Source organism: the organism of the source record quoted next, unplaced genomic scaffold (genome assembly GCF_019419815.1).
Source record: "Pyrus x bretschneideri cultivar Hongxiangsu unplaced genomic scaffold, Pyrus_bretschneideri_v1 Contig11, whole genome shotgun sequence".
Taxonomy (NCBI): Eukaryota; Viridiplantae; Streptophyta; class Magnoliopsida; order Rosales; family Rosaceae; genus Pyrus; species Pyrus x bretschneideri.
In genome coordinates, this window is record NW_025999402.1 from 6,929,545 (window position 1) to 6,949,256 (window position 19,712).

Here is a 19,712-nt window from a genome sequence, read left to right on the forward strand (position 1 = left end):
AAATTAATAAGAATGTCTTAAAATCTCTAACTAAAAAGAAAATTGCAAGAATAAAAATATATACAAGAAATTCGTACGAAAAATTATATTTATATAAGTATGATGAAACTCAATTTGTTAAGAATATTTATTCAGGTACCTGATATTGTATGCAACCTTAAGGTGTTGTTATGTTGGCTAGGGCTTCCAGCTCAAGTTGTTAAAATTCGTTTAACGAATATGCAGCGAAAATCCTGGGTTTGAAGACAAAAATAGTTTAAATTTGTCTTTGTCGAGAATCTAATGTATTATTTTTTTCTAAAAAGTAAAAAAAAATACGACTAGACCGTAGTACTATGACGGCTAAAATCCACTTTTTGTTATTTATTTTCATATTTCATCTCACCAATTTCATATTTCATGTGAGAAAAATACTGAGTAAAATAAAAGCAATAAAAAAAAAGAAAATAAAAACCACGCGCTACTCCGTCTCCAACTCGCCAAGACGAGAGATCTCATCTGAAGCGAGAGAGCGGACACAACCAGGAAGAAGAAGAAGAAACAGAGAGAGGGCAAGATGATGTCCGGAAATTATACCACCATTGACAACCAAAACGTCTCCGGATCTGTTCCTGCTGTAAGTTGAATATTCAATTTCTTAATTCCGTGAAAATTACGGATATATATATATATATATATGTATATATGTTTAAATGGTGGCGGATAATTTTGCAGGCGGTTCCAGATCCAGGCCACCTCACCGTGAAATTCCAAGGTACGATTCGTGTTTCTACTTTTGAGTTCTGGAAATTAGTGATTGCTTTGTGGAATTTAAGTACCTTCTGTTTGGTTGGCGCGAAAATTGGAAGGAAAATAATGCGAAACCAGATTAGATTTGGGATAATCAGCTGCAAATCTTTGCGGCTTTGTGTTTTTAGCATTTTGTTTAGCTGTTGGGAATTGATGCAGGAATAGAATTAGAGAAATGGAATTCTAATTTTCTTAGCAATCAAACAGCTTTTGATTAGGTTAAATTTTCAACTGAAGTCTATATTGCTAAAGGGATTCATTGATTTGTATATTCAAAGGAATTAACTTCTGGTTAGTTGAGTTTAATGTAAGTAACTTCCAGCTCAATGATAGGTTTTAGGTTTCTAGCTTCAAGATCCTATCTTTTTTTCGTTTATGAAATGTATGTTTTACAAAATTCTGCAGATTCAACCCTTGAGACATTTCCTCCATCCGAGACACAAGGGAAGATCGCTCGTGGTGCCCTCCCTCCTAGTGATGCTGATGGTACACACAAGTTCTACTTTTACTAATGGAATTTGTGAATCATGTTTTGCTTTGATATGTGACTTTCTGGTGAATACAATCTTCAGATTGAATACCTAAAGGCTTTTAAACCTAAGTTTAAAGTCTTTGAGGTGATCATTGATCATGAAGGATGATAAAACTTCATGCTTTTTTCGTTGTAGTTCTTTAAGTAGGGACCTATTTTTCAAGTGAGTCTAGATCTAATGGAAAACGGTGAGAGAACTTTGTTCATTTGATTATGCTTTTAAAACGCTAGCAATATGTTAATGATTAAGTGTATATGAATCAAGGAAGCAAATGCATGGGAGGTTGACCAGTTGGATTTGATGAGATCAAAGTGCTCATGACATTTGTGAGACTCGACTGGGTTTGATCGGCCATAGGGAAAAACAGATCTGCAGTAGTAGTAATAGTTTTTAGGTGTACCCTTGAAAGTCAACAAGATTCCAAAACAAATGTGGTTGAAGTTATGATTTCGTTCTTTAAACTGCATCACATGCTTATGGTAATTTAACAAGCAAGACTGAAATCTGCTTCGCCTCCTCATTTTGTATATCTGGTATTACTATACCCAATAGTTGTTAAATGTAACATAAAAGTGAGTTCTATTATTCATACGGAGTGTTAAAACTACTGGCTGTAAATGTTCCAGAATATTATTTGACTAATTTAAATTCTGTTTTCTATGACTGTCATTTGTTGTCGTGTCATACTATGGTCTAATATCCATGTTTTCTCTCTTGATACAGACACATTTTCTAAACCTGTATCTGGTTCTGATGAACCCCAGCAAGGTGGTTGGCTACGGATATTCTCTGTAGCTTCTTACAAGCAATACTTTGATGTTGACACATCAGATGTTCTAGAGAGGATTAAAGATTCACTCCTTCCATTCAGTGGAACCTTCAATGAGAAAACATCAAACAGCCCTGATTTGTAAGTTTTCGTTTGGTAACTTAACTAAAATTACAATAATTATTCTTTAAATTAGAAAAAATATTGAAACATGTCCGAACTGTTCTACAATTAGTAGAATCATGCCAATTAACAAGTCAAGGTCTAACGGCATTGCTGCACAGTGATGGTATAAGCATAGTCTGCAAATTCCGCTGATGCTGGATTTGTTGCTGGCACCATACATGTACTTGTATTCAATAACAATTTTAGTAATGTGAAACTTGGCTTCGGAACTGCATTGAATAAAATTCTCCACCGTATCTTGATGTTATATTTTATATCATTCTATTTTAGATTTGCAAGTGTTTATTCAGTAATATTATCTATATTGTGAGACACCTGTCGTCTGATCTTAACTTCAAATGCTGTGCAGGTATGGACCTTTCTGGATATGCACTACCCTTATATTTGTAGCAGCTGCCATTGGCACTTTTGTGACATATGTAGCACACAAGATCAAGAGTAAAGATTGGGAATATGACATTAATGTGGTCCAGTGGTCTGCAGGATTGTTCTATGGCTATGTCACTTTTGTTCCTCTTGTACTGTATGTAATTCTCAAATACTTCTCGGCACCATCAGGTCTCGTTCAGCTGTTTTGTCTCTATGGCTACTCCCTGTTTGTCTTCATTCCAGCATTGGTAAGTCAGTGGTTTTTGAACATAGTCTTTTCATTATATCTATTGCCAAAAAGATGTTTTGGGTGTGGAAGATTCGAATTGAACCCTTTTTCGAAAGCTTATGCCTGTGGTCTCAAGCTATATCAAATGGTCTTTCGCTAGCTTTGTCATAATCCTGGAGAAGCTTTCCTAATGATTGTTAGTTCTAACAGTTTTAGAAACAAAATGTTTTAGTTAAGACTCAGTTTTGGCATCTTATTTATTTATCCTTGTTTCGTTACGGGCCAAGTTTTTAATAAGCGCTACAGCAGTTCCATAGTTGTGTTGCGATGTTTGAATGCTGAAATACAAAAAATATCTCCCATTGAGTTGGATGGTAATAGATAGCTGACATTCCTACTCTGTTTGGTTGCAGTGCCTCTCAGTTGTGCCTTTGGAAATTTTTAGATGGGTAATTGCAGGCGTAGCTGGGGTTATGTCTGCCACCTTTGTCGCAGTTAACCTTCGCGCCCACATCGTATCAGCAGGTGAAAGGTGGTTCTTGATTGTAGCCGGGATCTTTCTACTGCAGTTGGCTCTGTCTGTCGTCCTAAAACTCTACTTGTTCACCGTCACAGTGTAAGATTTAAACCGTGCTTTCGTAAAGAGGCATAAACAAAAGGTTGTAGATTACACAGTGAGGTGCTTTTGGTCCATTGACTTGTTACTGTTAGCTGAAATATAGTTGAACTGAAGAAACATCTTGTATTCATTCTTTCCGGCAATACAAATTCGTATGTATCAGCGTATGTGCTCGATGTTCGATATTTCTGGTCCGGGTGAGCGGTCGACGTGAATTAGGGAGTGAACCTCCCTCATTTTACTATACAAATGATATAATAGGTTTGAGTCTAAAAGTTGATGGATTTGGTTTAGTGAAGCTTCCAATAATCCAATGTATCATTTGATGAACAATTTGGGTTCTTGAGAGGTATGACTAACGGTATGAAGATCCAGTAAGGGTGTTTGATTTCCAATAAAACCCGACCGATTTGGTCCGGTCCAATCCAATCCGATTTTGGTTGGTTCAATCATTTAGCGGATTAAATTGGATCCCGACTTTTGAAACCGTCAAGATTGGATGGGATTGCGGATTTGGTTGTATAAACTCTCTCCTCTCCTTAATAATATTAAATTTTTTAAAAAGAAAATCTTTAGCATTAATTTTGATTCCAATTTTTTTTTTTTTTTTTTTTCCACATTTACATATACCAAAATGCGTGATGGGACTATATATAGATTTAACGAGAAGTGTTTCAAATTGACAAACACTTCTAAGAAAAATGCTACTTTTAGTTGTTGATTTACAATTGATGGATTTATGAACTCTGCGTATATCAACAGTCAACATCAGCTCACATATACAATTGCCAAAATCAGCTCATGTGTATTGTGCGAGATGACTGACGTTAGCATTGCTCTTAATGGTACATGTAAGTTATGTGTATTCATGTGAAGAAAGGCGGCTCCTTAAATTTTCTTGTAGTTTCATGATTACCAGAAGGAATTTGGTGATTTCCTTGTCATTTTTCTACAAACCAAAGCCTAATAATCATCACAGTGATCACACTAAACCAACTTTGGGTAAAGTCAACTAAATTAGCATCTCGTAATTAAGTCAATTAGTATGGTCTTGGCCTGTGCCGTCTAAATTAATCTACATTTCCATTCAAAAGTTCAATCAATGACATTGATTCCTGCCTCAACTTAAATTCTAGGAAAAAAAGAAACATTAAACTAATTTTGGCATTTTAGACAAAATGTTTCATGAGTTGGCATAACTCCTCATTTTAGTCTCTGACATTGAAATTCGATAGAAGTGGTCCTGAAGTTTGTCCACTTTCAATCATTTTGGTAACCTTGATTAATCTCTGTTAAATGAAAAAGCAAGTGAGGTTTGATTGGACAAAAATACCGGCAATATAATCGAGTTTTTTTTCATGGAATGACCAAAATGATTTACGATGGACAAACTCAAGAACGACTTCTATCGATTTTTAATCTCAACGACCAAAGTGAGGAGTTATGTCAGTCTTAATGATCATTTTGGCTAAAAAGCTGTTAATATTTCATACCTAATTTTGCGTAGAATGGTGTTATTTTTATAGTAAATATGTGTTAGGTTAGTTGGTCAAAACATTTTGCGTGACTCTTAAGCTGAGTCAAAGTCCGATCCTCATCATTTTTGTAATTCAATATTTCCGTGTTAGGATTGAGCTAACCGTAAGACCGACATAATTATAAATATCTAACTAGTCATTCATAGATATTGAACATGAAATCGTAAACAGAAACACCACTAATTTGTAGTGCTACCGATAATTTATGTCCTCATCATAACTTAGAATAATTTAAAATTCGTTTTCTCAAAAGAATATGGTGTTAATTTTTCTAATGCAAAAAGTTAATCGAAAAGAAAAAAAGAACTAAAGAGAAAATGATGGAGAGACAAATGAAAACAAGACTGACGGATTACAATGGAAGAATAAGACAGAGCTAAACACGAGTAATAAAGAAATGAGAGAGAGAGAGATAAACTTTACACATAATTAGGATTAAATTAATTAGGGAGATAAAAATTTTTAATTATTTTTTTTGTAGATCACATGATATGGTGAATGAAGAGATTTTTATGTGCCGAGAACATTGTGTCATTATATAAGGGATTGAATAAAAACAAGTAATTCAACCACTTGTTATATGACATTTGTGGTATCTGGCTTTATTCTCGACACACTAAAAATTTTCTCTGACAGATAAAAATTGGACTTATTTTTTAATAATTTAAAAATTCTAATCATCAACCATCATATGTGATTTATAAAAAGTAATCTAAAATTTTGATCTCTCAGTCGACAAACAAAAGTGTTTTACCAGGTTTTTATAACCTATTCATCAAACAGGCCTGTTTGGGGCATGTCTATCTTATTAAATTCATTACAATTCTTTAGTTTTACTTTTTACTGGGTGCAACTTGGCCCTTAATCCTCATCACTTTTGGCAACGCATGCGTTAATTTTAGGAACTTTAACCAAAGGGTTTCGGTATTGTTCATTTTAACGAAAAATCATATTTTTCTACTAAAAAGTGAATACCGGTACTATTTATTTTACCCTTTATTTTGTCGTTTTGTTTAAAACTCAAAGTTTTCAAGTCTTTTTCATTAGTTTTTCTTTAATTTTACCCACACAAACACAATAGCTGAAATGCATGCTGGTTTCTGTTACACATGATAACCAACACAAAAATAACTATATGAATATGCCGTGGAAGACACATTATTTCCTTAAGTTTTACAAAGGGTCATAAACCTATAACAAAGTTATCGCACTACAATTGATTAATAGTATTTTCACTCTTTTTCTTTCCGTGCGCACCTTGATTTACTTTTAGTAGGGAGTGATTTCTATAAACTCATTTTCATCTTCTGCCACTCTCTTATTTTGATCTTTCATTCTCATAGCTAGAAAGAAAATAGGATGCGCACGACGTGAAAATAGGTGTGCATAAATCATTTCTTATTATGGAAAATATGTGTGCATAAATCATTTCTCATTATGAATTTTGGATTGTTTTTAAAAGGGGGCCAGCTAGTTGCTTCGCCACGACAATCTATCCTTCCGGGGGCTGGACAGACTCATTTTGCCTTCCTTGGCCACCATCGAATAATTCACCAGTACCAATAATCGAATGAGAAGCAAGAGACATAATAAAGAGCAAAAGGGAAAAAGTTGTGCATAAATCATTTTCTTAGGGTAGCCACATCTAATTATCAAACTCTCTCATCATTGTAAAAAATTCAATAATTGTGGACGGATTTATTGATATCGGATAAACACAATACACATGTCACGCTAATATGAAAGGAAAGAAATCAATTTGGGTGATTGATATCAGATCAATATCATATCACGTTAAATAAGCCTTAACTGGCTTTACTTTTCTCAATAACAGTGGTGGAGCTAGAATTCTGAGTGAGGAGGGGCTTTTACAAATATACATACCTACATACATATATATGCATGTGTGTGAAAGTTGAATTCATAACATGTTAATATATGCAATTTGTGTAATCTTCACAAAACTGAAAAACTCTATTAAATTCAATACTAAGAGGAAAAATATGTACAAACCCAGACAACCAAGTAAGAGGTAGACTGTGGAAGGCTAAAGAAAGTACAAAGAAGTAGAAAAAGAAGGATTAGGGGAAGAGGTCTGCAAATAAGGAAGAAGGTGGGTTGCGTTAGAAAATTATAGTGTGTATAGTACCGTTAGATAAGAGAATCAAATCAGTAGTGGGGTTGCTTTTTCCATTTAAAATTAGGAAAACTAATGAAAAGGGTTTGAAAACTTTGAATTTTAATGATAAGGACAAAATAAAGGGTAAAGTGAATAGTAACAAGATTGACTTTTTAGTGTAAAAATGTGTTTTTTCGTTAAAGTGAACAGCATCGCGAACTTTTCGTTAAAACTCCCTTTAAAATTCCACATCTCTTCTAAAAACTCCCCTACCAAACTGATCGTTTCATTAAACAGTCAAACAAATTCAAAACCAAAGCAGCCTAACGATGTCGTTTGTTGCATCTTCTTCCATGAGTTTCACACCTTTGCAAATATAAACTTGGGGTCACTAGTTGATTTCATACACCTTTCACAGAAGCCTGGGACTACCCTAATCCCTTGGTGGCTCCGCCCCTGCTCAACAATCACAAGTATATATCGTTCTTGCCTCCAGTGAGTCTAGACCTCCGATCAAGAGCAGATAATTACTACTAAACCAAACGTTAATCGGTATGCGGTGAAGGTGGCACATGATCAGTCACAAGACCAAACATTGGGTAAGAGACATCTAAGACAAGATTAAGAAAGGATTAGAGAAATCTTAAGATTCTTAACAGTGAGATTAAATAAAGAAGGGATGCATTAATGGAAAAACTTCCATATAAGCTAGTCCAAAAGAAGAAACAAAGAGCATGGTAAAAATAAATAATTACAGTACAAAAAAAAAAAAAAAAAAACGTAAACACAGCAAGACAAAGGCAATGTGATTTTATCGTACGTTAGCCTAGAAAATTGAATATATTCATATGGAATCTAGCACTTTACTAGTTTAGAGAGAGTTTAAATATTCTGCACTCATTGATTGACACGTGTCAATAAACTTAATCATTTTTAACTATGTTATCATAAACTCGTGTTAATAAATAATAAAGGCTACAGAAGAACCACTCACAAAATGGATGCAAAAGATTTGAACTTGTTTACCGACACTTGAAAATCCAGATGAAGAAACTGAAGACAACCTAAATGAAGAGTCAAAGCCAAGATCCTGAATTTGAGGAACTTTATGAAGAAATGCATAAGTTGAATTAAGGTTTGATTAGTAGTAGTTTTATAATATTTCATATAATTGGACTGGTTGGTTGGTTGGTTTGATACGACTTTAGCACAAATCGCTATCCATGAATCATATCTGGTTTAAGTTGCAAGATGTGTAACTCAAGTGTTTAATAACGTTTATTTATGCTATTTGTTATTAAAGTGGTAGTTTATTTATACAAATTGTAACTCAAGTCATCAAATGCTTTATCCTATACTCTGATATATCTTGTGTTCTCTTATATAAAATACCTACAGATGTTCAAGTTAGAAAATACAATTATGAGATAGAGGTTCTGGACAAAAAAGTTAGAGGAAGACCCTGGATGACTTGCAAAGAAACTTTAATAAAAGATATGAAATACTTAAAACTAACGAAAAACTTAGTGCAAGACCGAATACAGTAACGTTCTAAAATTTATATAATCGATCTCACTTAGTGAAATAAAATTTTATTGTTGCTGTTGAAAGTTTGGTAGTTGTGAGATGTTAAACCATATTAAAACAATGATGTTTTGGGATGATGTAGGGCACAAGTCACACACAACCAGTCAAACAAACAACCATCACAAAGCCATTAGTTAAGTCTCACTCCTATCATAATTTATGACTTGGGAATCTGACCAATTTTTCACTCATGCACACTTATTCACACACACCACCAAATACATAATTCCCATTTGTAACTCCCAACTCTTTCTTCTCTCCTCCCTTTTAAAACATGCCACCTTTCTCAACACGCCCAATCTCTCTCTCTCTCTCTCTCTCTCTTCTCTCTCTCCTCTCTCTCAACACAAAAGAAACCCAAAAGTTGGATCTATATACTCTCCACATGTTTGCTTAAAGAGAAGCTGAAGGGAGACAAAAACAGTATTTTTGGATCTACAGAAGCCATGTTCATCACAAGGAATCAAGCCATTGGCCTTCTGTTGATCTTCTTGGGCATCTCCACCTTGCGCAACGACGGCGTTTCCGGAGCTAGATGTTTAAACGAGAAGGTGGAGAATCTGAGGAAGCCTCGAGTTTTCAACTCAACTGGTGAAGATGAAGGTTTTTTTGCCACAAGCAACAGAAAAGTGCCTTCTTCTCCTGACCCATTGCACAATAGGTAGGTTTTCCAGAACAACACAAATACCTTGCTTAGAAGAAGTAGAAGCTGCCTGTACATAAAACCTACCTATATTGTCAAGAAAGTTCAGACCTTTTTTGTACTTTTAGGACTTCTTTTTTTTTATATATATATATATACAATGTATTTTGAGAACCATTTATAGGGAAACTAATAAAAATGACTTGAAAACTTTGAGTTTTAACGAAAATGACAAAAATGTGTTGTAAGTGAACAGTACCAGGATTGACTTTTTAGAGTAAAAATGTGGTTTTTTATTAAAGTAAACAGTACTGAGAGTTTTTCGTTAAAACTTTCTAGATTTATAGATTTACAAGAAATTATACGTTTTTGGCCTCTGGTAAATATGAGTTTTGTCACTGCAAATTCGAAGGTATAAATATCATCTCCAGCATATAGCTTTTATCAACCAAATCGAACCCAAATGGGAAAGTTCTTTTAAGAGTAACAAATATGATAAAAACTTATTGGTTTGATTGAAGGGAACTAATACTATTTATTAGCTTAGCTAGTGTTCTGGGAAAATCTAGTCATCAGTCAATTCATAACAATCATTGTAAAGTAAGGGGCGAAGCTTCGTAGACAACTTTCCCCCCCTCATTGCTTTTGCCGAAGCTGCGAGTTACTGAGCAAGTGAATGAATGAGCCATGTTCCTAAAAGGAGTGACCATCTTTGTGTTTTCTTCCCTTCCCTTACCCCTCAAAGCCTTATTTTAGTAGACTAAGCTTGTAACCGTAACATATTTAAGCAAGCTCGCAGCTTCGCTTAGCGAAATGGCCTTACTATTATATTCGTATAACACTTTTTTCAAATCTCGGCAATAATTCTTACATGCAACTGAAGATATAAACTTTTTTTTTTATCTCACTTATCACATGACTTTTTCATATGTAGAAAAGGGATATAAAATCATATTAAACATCCTCAATTCCAATTAACAAAACTATGGGTGGCTTTGATGTTGAATACATAAAATTATAGAAGCAACCATACAAAGTAGGGAAATAGACAAAGATCATATGAGCTGTCATATTGTGGTCGAGAAAGATAATCTAAAAATTGATGCTTCAAAATCATAGCTCTTTTGACTTCGACAGCAAAGCAAGATTGCAAATACAGTAATTTCCACGATTTTGATCCTAATCATGCAAAAAATTGAACAATATTTGACTATTTAAAGATGAGTATGAACTCCTACTCAAAACTCTTAGTCTTAGTGTTTTAATCACAGAGCTTTGTGCCTATGATCAGAACCGTATATACTATCAATCACACCTTAAAACTAAGGACATATAATCAATCTATTATAGTAAATATATAGATGGTTTGTAATGCTTTTACCAATACCGTTCCTTTGTTTTTAAATAGTTTGATGACTAAACAACCATAGTTTTAATTGATTTTTTGCAAATGCGATCTTTATAGGGTGATTTATAATATGAACGGTTCTAATTATAAACACGAACTAATATAAATTGACAACGAACAGTTTTGTGAAATTTTGAGTAGGAGTTCCTACTCATCTTTGAATAGCCAAGTATTGTTCCAAAAAATTTCGAATTTGTGGGCTCAAATTGGGTTATTTTGTTGCATATATGAAAAGAGATTCGAAGAAGAATTTGAAAATTGGCTAAAATTTCCAATGCGGGCGTAAACTGAAAGCAGCTTATGGGAAAAGCGACTGGGAAAGAAATTTGATTTCTTCATTTCAACATCATCGTCAGTTTTTTCAAACCGAATCCCTGGACAAAGTTGAAGAACGACTTTTTAAACGCTTTGAGAATCAATGTTGATGTGAATTCCTGACGATCTTGTTCCAAATGATCATGGTGGCGATGGCAAACCCTGCAGCAGAAGAAAAAATAGATTTCTTTTAGAAAAGGGACAATGAGACTGCAAAATGTATGAACAATTTACCCTTTCAATGTTCAAAGTAAAACTCTCCATAAATCAACTCTGTTAAACATTACGTATTTAAGGTTTCTTGTGGCATAAGCATACTCATTATCAGAAATAACTGTGCATATCAGAAATCAGAAGGCAAAATATGAATCTTGTAAACCAAAACCAAACAAGTTGTGTTTGGGTTAATATTTGAATATTGGGCTTGAATGAAGGAAAGCCCAAGGATGCCAACTAAAAGGGAGACTTGCCCAAAGCTGAGCATCAAGCCCAGAAGCAAATTGAAGCCTTCTCAGCCAAGATACAAGCCACATGTCTATAATTGAAATGACAAGTGATGAAAACTAACCTACTATCAGCCAAAGAACACTTTCTAGTGGCATTACTAGTAAAAAGTTGATGACTCGCTACCCTCCAAGTGCTTTAGGGCAAGAGCAAAAGCTACAACAGTTAGGCCAAATTGTCTATAAAAGGGAAGACAGGCCCTAAAGACAAAGGACACTCAACCCATCAAACAAACATACAAACTCTGCTCTCAAACTAGATTTGCAACCAAAAAACTGAAATCATCCCAAATTTAGTTCTTTTAGCGATAGTTCTTTAGAAAAGCTATCTCTTGTCTGGTATAAAATCTCTACTACCTCCCTTAGTGTTGTAGTATCGATTCCCTCGTGTAAACTTGTTTACCATCCATCACTTTTTAGCCTATAACCCCTGTAAATTCAAAGAGAAGTGATTGCAAGAAGTTCAACCTTGCCATACAAGGTGAAATCTTGCCCGAAACTCTTTGTTTGTTTTCTAAATTAGTAGATCTATTGCTTAATGCATTCTCCAGCATGTATTCAAGTTATTTCCACATGTTTTTCTATTTTAAGAGTCTCATTTGCATCTGGATCTGGTTAGCTTAATGAATATGTTTCCATTAAGAGCAGTTTTGGATCAAACAAATAACTTAAGGGGCTCTGGACTCCCTTCATTCAAACATACAAGACCATGAACTCAAACTCCTTGCTTACAAGGTAAGAACAAGAACTTAATACAGACTTAACCTATCTGTGACAATCCTTTGATAACAAGAAGTTAGGGTAGAAGTTAGAGTAACTTGGGATGCAAGTGATCAACTTAAAACACACTTCTACATCTGTTATACTGAAATAGAAGTGGCACGCCTAAGCATTTAGTTAGTTTTGATTGCAAGCCTTAAGGCTTACACCTAAGACCCCACAAGGGCACCCTTCAGAACTAATTTTAAGCTCCTATTGCAGCACACCAAGCAAGTAAGAGCTCGATTACCAAACATATACATCTAAAGTGCCAATCCCTTGAAGAGCTGTGTTGAGGTCCAAGGAGTGTTCTCCATAGAAATTTTTGCCCGAACAAGTTGTTCTGAATATATTTAATTCATTACATCAAAGATGAAGACATGGAATTTGGGTTTCAGGGTTTCTCAAAACAATCATCGGAAGACTTTACGCACGCCGATGTATCAAGAACTACTCTCGTTAATGTATTCTTCATTAAAGACTGAAAAAAATTACGAATTTTAGGCCATCGATTTCTTCCCTTTGATTTCAGGGGTCAGTTTCGCCTTGAATGGTAGGAACTCCTTTCCGCCCATGAAAGGTTGAAGAACTTTTGGTACGTTTACACCCTCTTCAGTCTGGTAGTTCTCCAGAATGCAGCATACAGTTCTCCCAGTCGCTGTAAGTGTCGAGTTCAGCAATTGAACATATTGCTTTGTCTGCTCGTTTCTCTGCAAAAGAACAAAGGCACAATGAGTAAAAAATAATATTTCAATAGGTGAGCATACATTCTATGTTTTTTTCTACAGGAATCGGTAGGCCATACATTCTGTGTTCAATTAACACCATATGAACAGAATTTTTCCTAAATTTGATCAGAGCGTACAGTTCAATGGTATATGACCTACTGTAAAAGTATTATTCATCTTATTTTCAATTAAATTTCTGAGGCACGCATTACAAATCTTTACGTTAATTAGGAGTACAGTCCGTAGTAATCAGAAATGAGATATAATGTCGGATTTCCGAGGACAAACCTTTTTCTGCCCATATCGAATTTCTAACTTTCTTGACCGGTAGTCCGTACAGTTTGAACAAGAAACCAGCATTTTTGCTTAAAAAGAAGCTGAAGGGAGACAAAAACAGCATTTTTGGATCTACGGAAGCCATGTTCATCACAAGGAATCAAGCCATTGGCCTTCTGTTGATTTTCTTGGGCATCTCCGGCTTGCGCGACGACGGCGTTTCCGGAGCTAGATGTTTAAACGAGAAGGTGGAGAATCTGGGGAAGCCTCGAGTTTTCAACTCAACCGGAGAAGATGAAGGTTTTATTCCCACAAGCAACAGAAACGTGCCCTCTTCTCCTGACCCATTGCACAATAGGTAGGTTTTCCAGAACAACACAAATATCTTGTTTAGTACAAGTAGAAGCTACCTCTTCATAAAAGCTACCTATATTGTCAGGAAAGTTCAGACATTTTTTGTACTTTTAGGACCTTTTTTTATATATACACAATGTATTTTGAGACCCTTAGATTTATAGGCTTACAAGAAATATATGTTTTTGGCCTCTGGTAAATGTGAGTTTTGTTACTGCAAATTCGAAAGTATAAATATCATATCCAGCATATAGCTTTATTGGGAAAAGTTCTTTTAAGAGTAACAAATTTGATGCAAGCTTATTGATTTGATTGAAGGGAACTAATACTGCTTATTAGCTTAGTTAGTGTTCAGGGAGAATCTAATCATCAGTCAGTTCATAACAATTTTCGTAAAGCAAGGGGCGAAGCTTCGTAGACAGCTTTGCCCCTTCGTCACTTTTGTCAAACTGCAAGTTCATGAGCAAGTGAATGAACTAGTCATGTTCCTTAAAGGAGTGACCATCTTTGTGTTTTCTTCCCTTCCCTTATCCCCTCAAAGCCCTATTTTAGTAGACTAGGCTTGTAATCGTAACATATTTAAGTAGGCTCGCACCTTCGCTCAGCAAAATGGCCTTACTATTTTATTCATATAACACTTTTTTCAAATCCTGGCAATAATTCTTACATGTAATTGAAGATATAAACTCTTTTTTTATCTTATTCATCACGTGACTTTTTCATATGTAACGTGAAAGAGATAAGGGATATAAAATCATATTATGCATCCTCAATTCCAATTAACAAAACTATCGGTGGCTTTGATGTTGAATACATAAAATTATAGAAGCAACCATACAAAGTAGGGAAATAGACAAAAGATCATATGAGCTGGGAAATGGGAATCTCCATGTCATATTGTGGACGAGAGAGATAATCTAAAAATTGATGCTTCAAAATCATCGCTCTTTTGACTTCGACAGCAAAGCAAGATTGCAAATACAGTAATTTCCACGATTTTGATCCTAATCATGCAAAAAATTGATCAATTCTTGACTACTAAAAAATGAGTAGAAATTCCGACTCAAAATTCTTAATGTTTTAATTATAGAGCTTTGTGCCTATGATCAGAACCATTTATAATATAAATCACACTATAAAAATCATCTTTGCAAAATAATAGATTAAAACTAAGGTCATCTAGACAATCTATTGTAGCAAATACATAGACGGTTTGTAATGCTTTTACCAATACCGTTCATTTTTTAAAACAGTTTGATAACTAATCAACCTTAGTTTTAATTGATTTTTTGCAAAGGTGATCTTTATAAGGTGATTTATAATATGAACGGTTCTGATTATAAACACGAACTAATATAAACTAACAACGAACAATTTTGAGAAATTTTGGGTAGGAGTTCCTACTCATCTTTGAATAGCCAAGTATTATTCCTAAAATTTTCCAATTTGCGGGCTCAAATTGAGTTATTTTGTTGCATATATGAAAAGAGATTCGAAAAAGATTTTGAAAATTGGCTAAAATATCAGAAATCAAAGCTCAATTATTTAACAGTTCGAAATTAAATATCAACTGACGAAAGTAGATGAGCAACAAAAAATAAAATTAAAAAGAAAAGAAGCTTCAAAAGACTTTCAAGATTTATCCTGTACAACGCAGAATTTGCAATGCGGGCGCAAACTGAATGCAGCTTATGGGAAAAGTGACTGGGAAAGAAATTTGATTTCTTCATTTCAACATCATCGTCAGTTTTTTCAAACCGAATCCCCGGACGAAGTTGAAGAACGGCTTTTCAAACACTTTGAGAATCGACGTTGATGTGAATTCCTGACGATCTTGTTTCAAATGATCATGGTGGCGATGGCGAACCCTGCAGCAGAAGAAAAAATAGATTTCTTTCAGAAAGGGGACGATGCGACTGCAGAATGTATGAACAATTTACCCTTTCAATGTTCAAAGCAAAACTCTCCGTAAATCAACTCCGTTAAACATTACGTAATTAAGGTTTCTTGCGGCGCAAGCATACTCCTTATCAGAAATCAGAAGGCAAAATATGAATCTTGTAGGACAAACCAAAACTAAACAAGTTGTTCTGAATATAAATATTCATTACATCAAAGATGAAGACATGGCATTTGGGTTTCAGGGTTTCTCAAAACAATCATCAGAGGAGTTTACGCACGCCGATGTATCATGAACTACTCTCGTTAATGTATTCTTCATTAAAGACTGAAAAAATTACGAATTTTAGGCCTTCGATTTCTTCCCTTTGACTTCAGGGGCCGGTTTCGCCTTGAACGGTAGGAATTCCTTTCCACCCATGAAAGGTTGAAGAACTTTTGGTACGTTTACACCCTCTTCAGTCTGGTAGTTCTCGAGAATGCAGCATACAGTTCTCTCAGTCGCTGTAAGAGTCGAGTTCAATAAGTGAACATATTGCTTTGTCTGCTCGTTGCTCTGCAAAAGAACAAAGGCACAATGAGTGAAAGATAAGCACAATGAGTAAAAGATAAAATTTCAATAGGTGACCACATATTCTATGTTTAACACCACATGAACTGAATTTTTCCTACATTTGATCAGAGCATACGGTTCAATGGCATATGACCTACTGTAAAAGTATTATTCATCTTATTTTCAATTAAATTTCTGAGGCACGCAATATAAATCTTTACGTTAATTAGGAGTACAGTCCGCAGTAATCAGAAATGTGATATAATGTCAGATTTCCGAGGACCTACCTTTTTCTGCCCATATCGAATTTCTAACTTTCTTGACTGGTAGTCCGTACAGTTTGAACAAGAAACCAGCTCTCTATATGTCTGCGATGCAGGAAACCATCCTTCCAGATCATACTTCTTTGCTGCGGCATCATTCAAAGCACCAGAAACAATGGACACAATATGATAGGGGAGCCCTAACTGAAAGTGACAAAATTCAAAATATCAAGCTTAGAAATGACACAAATAAACAGAAGATGCACATCTACATTATCCATAAAAAAGTATCCAACTTTCTTCCACAAAAAGCAGGGATAGATGTTGCATCAATCTCTCTGACCGATACAATGGCAAACATGCAATTTAAATATTTTCGTCCCTAAAAGTATAATAAACATAAACCTAAAAATATGGTCTATGTGCTATAGAAGCCATTTGACACTCCAAAGTGACAGAGTCACTAAATAGTCATTTCCAGACTTCACAAAATAATAAAAAATATGAAAAGGAACAAGAAAGTTCTCAGGGAATAAATTTATACCGCTTGATAAAATTCCTCGGAGTTTTTGATCATTTCCTCATGCATTTCCCAAGAGTCATTGCCATTTGGGCTTGTAATACAGAATTGTTCAACTTTCTCGAACTGATGAACCCTGAAAATTCCCAAGGTATCTCGACCATGTGAACCAGCTTCTTTACGGAAACAGGATGAGTATCCAGCATATCTGAGAGACAAAAAAAAAACCCTAAAAATTAATGAACAGAATAAAAATATCATCTTTTATACATGAATTTTCCAACAGCATGTTACTACCTTAAGGGTAGCTGGGATGGATGGATCCAATCATCTAGATGATATGCACAAAGTGGCTGTTCAGCTGTAGCAATCAGATATTTGTCATCACCTTCACCGGTAACCTGTTCCACAAAAATAAATTAGTCATCCTCACATTAGGTAAACCAAATGTAGAAAATATGATCTCACTGATGGATTCACTGAAACTTTAGAATGAAAAACATCCACAATACCAAAAATTTCTAGTCTCTTGACAAATTAACACGAAATAAAGCCCATATATTTATAAGTTAAAATTTCAAAAAATACGACCTAAAGCATGGGTGCCAACTCTATATGGCCCTATAAAACAAAAACTATTGGCAAATATTACCAGAAATTACCTTGTAAAGTTCCTCATCAAATTGGGCTAATTGAGCGCACTTTCCCATGATATCTTTTCTCATGAAAAATGGGGTCTGCAGTTCTGTATATCCTCTTTTCTCAAGAAAATCAAGACCGAAGTTTATCAGAGCTTGATTAAGGCGTACACCAGCACCTTTCAGGTAAAAACCTCTACCTCCCGCCACTTCAGCGCCTATACATTTTAAGCAGATTGAGTTAAAAACAGGCTAGTGCAGAACTAGGCAAATCTGGAGATTATACATGCCATATTCCCATGCCATGTTCAGTAAAAATGTAAAATCATCCATAACTTTTTCAATTCTTTTCAAACCCCATAGACCCCGAAACAGAATGGACTCGATACCTTTCTTCAAGTCTGCGATCCCAAGAAGCTCAACAAGCTCAACATGGTTTTTAAGTTTTGGCTCCACTCGTTTGTCACCCCATGATCTAACCACAGCATTATTCTCCTAAAATACATAAAAACCCCGCATCAGAATAAGCATTACAAAGAGCAATGGTAAAAGCAAAATCGATGTGCCAAATCATTACCTCATCTTTGCTGATGGGAACTGAATCATGCACAAGGTTTCCAACAATTTCCAATTTTGAATTCAACTGTGTTAAAGCTTCTCGCACTTCAACTTCTTTCTCTGCCGCCAACCTCTTATTGTCCTCTGTGTCCTTTATCACCTCAGTTGCATCCTCTCCCGCCTTTCAATCCAAATTTTTTTAACATTCAGTCCATAAATAAAAAACCTCATATTTCAATAAGACACATGCATACTTAAAGAAAACACATTCAGTCAAACCGCACTTGATGGCATATAAGAATCTGTTCTTATCTTTAAGAGAGAGAATAAAAATCTTATTCATGGTTTAGTGACCTAGGTTTCCACACTCATTCTCATATCTGCATATGCAGAGGGTCTGCATTACATTCACAGGCCTACGAGTGCAGTAGTAGACATATTAATATGAACACTCAAGTAAGCATCAACATCACCGTTGCAATTCCATGCAACCACACCAACCCTAGTTAAGCAAATTCCTAATCCATTTCAAAATCAATTGAACTTATTTTTCAAAATCAACGATCTGAAAACAAATTCTTAAAGTTCTGTAATTTATACTAGCAACAGGAAATCAAGGCAAACAAATCCTAGTGGGAAAATATACTGAAACAGACCTAACTTAATGGCGCCGAGAACCGAGATACGATTTTTACAAGTAATTACAATCCAAAAATTCAGGATTAAGAACCCTAATGATGCATTTTCGGAAAACTACCCGATAATCAAGATAACATGCAGATAATAAAATTAACGGAGAGACGAAATACTCACAATCCTGAGCTGAGCAACTCGTTTGTTGATCTTGTTGAACTCTTTCCGAAGGCTTTCGAGCTCGAATTGACCTAAAAATTCACATCATTTCACCAAAAAAATCAATAATTTAACCCTAATCAAATTCATTCAAAACAAATCTCAATGATTACGAAAAACTGAAGATTTTTGAAAGACATTTTTGAGAAACTCAAGGTTTTAGAGGGAGAAAGAGATAGATAGATATTATATATATATAGAGAGAGAGATGGAAGATTACGCTGGCGCCATTCTTTGTCGAGCTGGATGACCTCGTCGACGATCTCAACGCCTTTGAAACGGCGTCGTTGAGATTCCCGGATGATTTCGGGGTTGTTGCCCTTCTCCTCCCTGAACAAATTGATGTCCAGCATCTTTCTCTTCCTCCGATTGCGAGTGTGCGACTGCGGATGGAAACTTTGGAATCGGAAAAAGTTGGAAGCTTTGCAGAAGAACAACGCAAGCTAACCGTCACTGACTGAGAGTAGTTTACCCTAAAACCCTAGTTTTTTTTGGGCCCGTGATTTGGGTCAATCCAGGTTTCCCAAGCCCATGTCTCTGACCCCATTGTTGTCGGCCTAACCCGTTTCGTCACTGTTGTGGGTCTTTTATCGTTTCCTAAATAACTAATGATTCGTTTAATAATCCGTAATCTGATTTAAGAAAATTAAATCGAGAAGAAATTAGATAGAGGAAGAAATATAATTAAATTCATATTATAGTTTT

General features: G+C 35.1%; 3 protein-coding genes across 4 annotated transcripts; 1 reads left to right on the forward strand and 2 right to left on the reverse strand.

Annotated features, from left to right (window-relative positions):
* The first annotated feature begins 423 nt into the window (after nucleotides 1–423).
* Nucleotides 424–3,661, forward strand: LOC125468263 (protein YIPF1 homolog). Its single transcript, XM_048576883.1, has 6 exons — nucleotides 424–616; nucleotides 715–754; nucleotides 1,195–1,275; nucleotides 2,046–2,232; nucleotides 2,627–2,894; nucleotides 3,289–3,661. Exons 1-6 carry the CDS (start codon nucleotides 557–559, stop codon nucleotides 3,493–3,495), a joined length of 843 nt encoding a protein of 280 aa, XP_048432840.1. The 5' UTR covers nucleotides 424–556; the 3' UTR covers nucleotides 3,496–3,661.
* Nucleotides 3,662–12,663: 9,002 nt separating this feature from the next.
* LOC125473699 (serine--tRNA ligase, cytoplasmic-like) lies at nucleotides 12,664–13,914 on the reverse strand. Its single transcript, XM_048576899.1, has 2 exons — nucleotides 13,383–13,914; nucleotides 12,664–13,076 (listed from the first exon to the last, which is right to left on the reverse strand). Exons 1-2 carry the CDS (start codon nucleotides 13,452–13,454, stop codon nucleotides 12,867–12,869), a joined length of 282 nt encoding a protein of 93 aa, XP_048432856.1. The 5' UTR covers nucleotides 13,455–13,914; the 3' UTR covers nucleotides 12,664–12,866.
* Nucleotides 13,915–15,245: 1,331 nt separating this feature from the next.
* On the reverse strand, nucleotides 15,246–19,387 carry LOC103940929 (serine--tRNA ligase). 2 transcript variants are annotated; one of them, XM_048576894.1, is made up of 10 exons: nucleotides 19,228–19,387; nucleotides 18,969–19,039; nucleotides 18,175–18,336; nucleotides 17,987–18,092; nucleotides 17,622–17,815; nucleotides 17,257–17,360; nucleotides 16,984–17,167; nucleotides 16,464–16,643; nucleotides 15,965–16,179; nucleotides 15,246–15,592 (listed from the first exon to the last, which is right to left on the reverse strand). In XM_048576894.1, exons 1-9 carry the CDS (start codon nucleotides 19,358–19,360, stop codon nucleotides 15,970–15,972), a joined length of 1,344 nt encoding a protein of 447 aa, XP_048432851.1. In that variant the 5' UTR covers nucleotides 19,361–19,387; the 3' UTR covers nucleotides 15,246–15,592; nucleotides 15,965–15,969. The 2 variants fall into 2 exon arrangements, with proteins under 2 accessions (XP_048432851.1, XP_048432847.1); XM_048576890.1 differs by lacking the exon at nucleotides 15,246–15,592 and having other exon boundaries at nucleotides 15,777–16,179.
* Nucleotides 19,388–19,712: the final 325 nt, after the last annotated feature.

Excerpts from the sequence above, each read along its gene's own strand:
- LOC125468263 (XM_048576883.1), top strand. The coding sequence starts at position 557 with ATGATGTCCGGAAATTATACCACCATTGACAACCAAAACGTCTCCGGA. Across the intron at positions 755-1,194 it reads CCTCACCGTGAAATTCCAAG|ATTCAACCCTTGAGACATTT; the intron begins GTACGATTCGTG and ends AAAATTCTGCAG. Across the intron at positions 1,276-2,045 it reads CCCTCCTAGTGATGCTGATG|ACACATTTTCTAAACCTGTA; the intron begins GTACACACAAGT and ends CTCTTGATACAG.
- LOC125473699 (XM_048576899.1), bottom strand. The coding sequence starts at position 13,454 with ATGCTGGTTTCTTGTTCAAACTGTACGGACTACCGGTCAAGAAAGTTA. Across the intron at positions 13,077-13,382 it reads TTCGATATGGGCAGAAAAAG|AGAAACGAGCAGACAAAGCA; the intron begins GTTTGTCCTCGG and ends GTTCTTTTGCAG.
- LOC103940929 (XM_048576894.1), bottom strand. The coding sequence starts at position 19,360 with ATGCTGGACATCAATTTGTTCAGGGAGGAGAAGGGCAACAACCCCGAA. Across the intron at positions 18,337-18,968 it reads GAGTTGCTCAGCTCAGGATT|GCGGGAGAGGATGCAACTGA; the intron begins GTGAGTATTTCG and ends TTGGATTGAAAG. Across the intron at positions 17,168-17,256 it reads CCATCCCAGCTACCCTTAAG|ATATGCTGGATACTCATCCT; the intron begins GTAGTAACATGC and ends TTTGTCTCTCAG.